We start from the raw sequence: 2500 nt of genomic DNA, 5'->3' as shown, positions 1-2500 counted from the left end.
CTATATAAACTATATACTTATAGTTATTTATGTACTTCCCATGTACTTCCTATATACTTCCCATGTGCTTTCCATGCACTTCCCCCCGCTTTCCTCATCATCTTCTTCTTCCACCATCTCCTTTGAGTACACTTTGACTAGTTCTTAAATCCTCTGCACTCTCATCCTCTGGTAATACAATTGATTTATGTAGTTTAATTGCTACCTAAGGTCTCCTCTGCATTGTAGCTTTGAATAAAAGCATCTGCTGAATGAATAAATGTCTGCTAAATATAAATCTACTTAAATGGGTGCTAATTTCAATATTGTGATTTATAATACTGAGCTTGTGCAGAAAATACAATACTGACATCATTATCAGTGACTGTACTCACATGTTCAATTAATTTCCAATCATATTCCCTACTTATTCCATTCCCAAACAAAGAGGATGTTTAGACTAAAACAAAACTTCCATGAAGATCTCCATTGAACATAAGTCTTTGGCCAGATGTGAACTATGAAAAACAGACCCATTGTGCTCTGGACCAAAAACAAAATGCACCTGTAACGTGAATCAGAGTTGCTTTTACTCCGTAATACATTATTTAAAAAGTGTCTTGTAGAACAAGAAGCATGTCTTTGATAAACCATGCTCTTCAGATTGTACCACATAATAGGAGTGAAATCCATTGTGAAACAATACCAGCCAAGTTGAGCCAACTGTCCACTGGTCAAACCTGTGCCCACAAAACAGTTCAGCTTCATTCAAAAGGACAGCCCATCCCGCATTATATTGCACCAGGTAAAGCACTGAACTGCTGCAGGGGTTTCAAACCGGGCATGAAATTGCAGATACAGCATTTGTCAGCTCAGGTGTGTGTGTGTGTGTGTGTGTGTGTGTGTGTGTGTGTGTGTGTGTGTATGTGTGTGTCTGCGTTTGAAGTGTGTGTGTGTGTGTGTGTGTGTGTGTGTGTGTGTGTGTGTGTGTGTGTGTGTGAAGGTGAAGTACAGATGAGACCAAGAGAATTGTACTCACAGGACCAGGTGGTCCCCTTGGGCCAGCTTCACCCTGGAAATAAACACAGAACACATCGACGAGTTACCAGTGAACATACACACACACACACACACACGCACGCACACACGCACACCGCACACACACACACACACACACACACACACACACACACACACACACACACACGACCTGGAAATAAACACAGAACACATCAACAAGTTACCAGTGCATTTGGCTTTCATATATTGCTTTTATGCCACATTGGCTAAGACTGATGACATTGATTTGAAAGGAGAGGAGAGTGGAGAGGAGAGGAGAGGGGAGGAGAGGAGAGGAGAGGGGAGGAGAGGAGAGGAGAGGGGAGGAGAGGGGAGGAGAGGAGAGGAGTGTACAGGTGAGGGGAGGTGAAGCATGCTGTTCCTCTCACTCTCCCTCAGCCTGGCAGGTGCACAGAGAGAGGGGGAGTATAGAAGCCTCCAGGTTCAGCGTGAGCAAGCTTTTCATAGTACACCACTCTCTCTCTTTCTTCCTCTCTCTCTCTCTCTCTTTCTTCCTCTCTCTCTCTCTCTCTCTCTCTCTCTCTCTCTTTCCTCTTTCTCTTCCTATGTCTCTCTCTCTTTCTCTCTCTCTCTTCCTCCACTTTTTTTCTCTGTCTCACTCTCTTGCAGTCTCCCACCTTCAAAGCCCACGCTTACACACCTCATTTACACACTGCATGTGTGCGTATACACACACACACATACACACACATATTGAAAAACACGTACTCCACATGTACACACACACACACACACACACACACACACACACACACACACACACACACACACACACACACACACACACACATATGCAAACTCACACAAACCCCACAGTTTAGCTATGCACATATGTACTCCTGCACCCACACGCACAGCAAGTTGAAACAAATAAACTGAAAAACAGATTTATTTTGCATTTTCACGCGGGGGTGGTTTTCCTGACTGCGCTCAGGCTGGGAGAATTGTCATTCTTGCTCCTGGGAAAACACTAACGTTACGGCTCCCTCTACCTCCACACACCCCTAAGGTACACGGCAAGTCACAAATCTGCAAAGGCAAAGCTTCCAGATTAGCAATGCTCCACACCCCTCTCAGACTCATTTATGTCTCACTCTCACTAAACATGATGCTTTTCTTGAAGGGAAAAAAATCAATTTGCTTTGATTAGGGAAATTTGCGGCTGTTGATTAAACCATAATGCATTAATGAATTGAAACCAGAGAGAGAAGGCATTAGAGGACCGCTAATTGGGTCTAATACTAGTCTAATCCCACATGAAAACCACACGTGCTGGGTGACATATTTATAAACTTAATTAGGTCTGCACAAAGGTGCAAGTCCTTCAGGAAAACACAGCAGACTTTTATTTCTCTTATTTTCTGCCCCTTATTTTCCTTTCTACCACCCACCTCTATTTTGGGTTTTGTTTCATATAAATAGCCGCAGGCCATAAACATCT

At 43.3% G+C, this 2500-nt stretch overlaps 1 protein-coding gene across 1 annotated transcript in view; it reads right to left on the bottom strand.

Moving 5' to 3' along the window:
* The window catches only part of LOC125311298 (collagen alpha-1(XIX) chain), an 87579-nt gene that overhangs the window by 9312 nt on the left and 75767 nt on the right, over positions 1-2500 (bottom strand). Inside the window, exon 23 of the mRNA XM_048269194.1 lies at positions 1019-1051. Coding sequence (XP_048125151.1) covers positions 1019-1051 — 33 coding nt within the window. The remainder of the gene's footprint in view (positions 1-1018; positions 1052-2500) is intronic.

Source organism: Alosa alosa, chromosome 18 (genome assembly GCF_017589495.1).
Source record: "Alosa alosa isolate M-15738 ecotype Scorff River chromosome 18, AALO_Geno_1.1, whole genome shotgun sequence".
NCBI classification, from domain to species: domain Eukaryota; kingdom Metazoa; phylum Chordata; class Actinopteri; order Clupeiformes; family Clupeidae; genus Alosa; species Alosa alosa.
The sequence above is the reverse complement of the archived record's forward strand: the minus strand, read 5'-3'. Positions and strand labels throughout refer to the sequence as shown.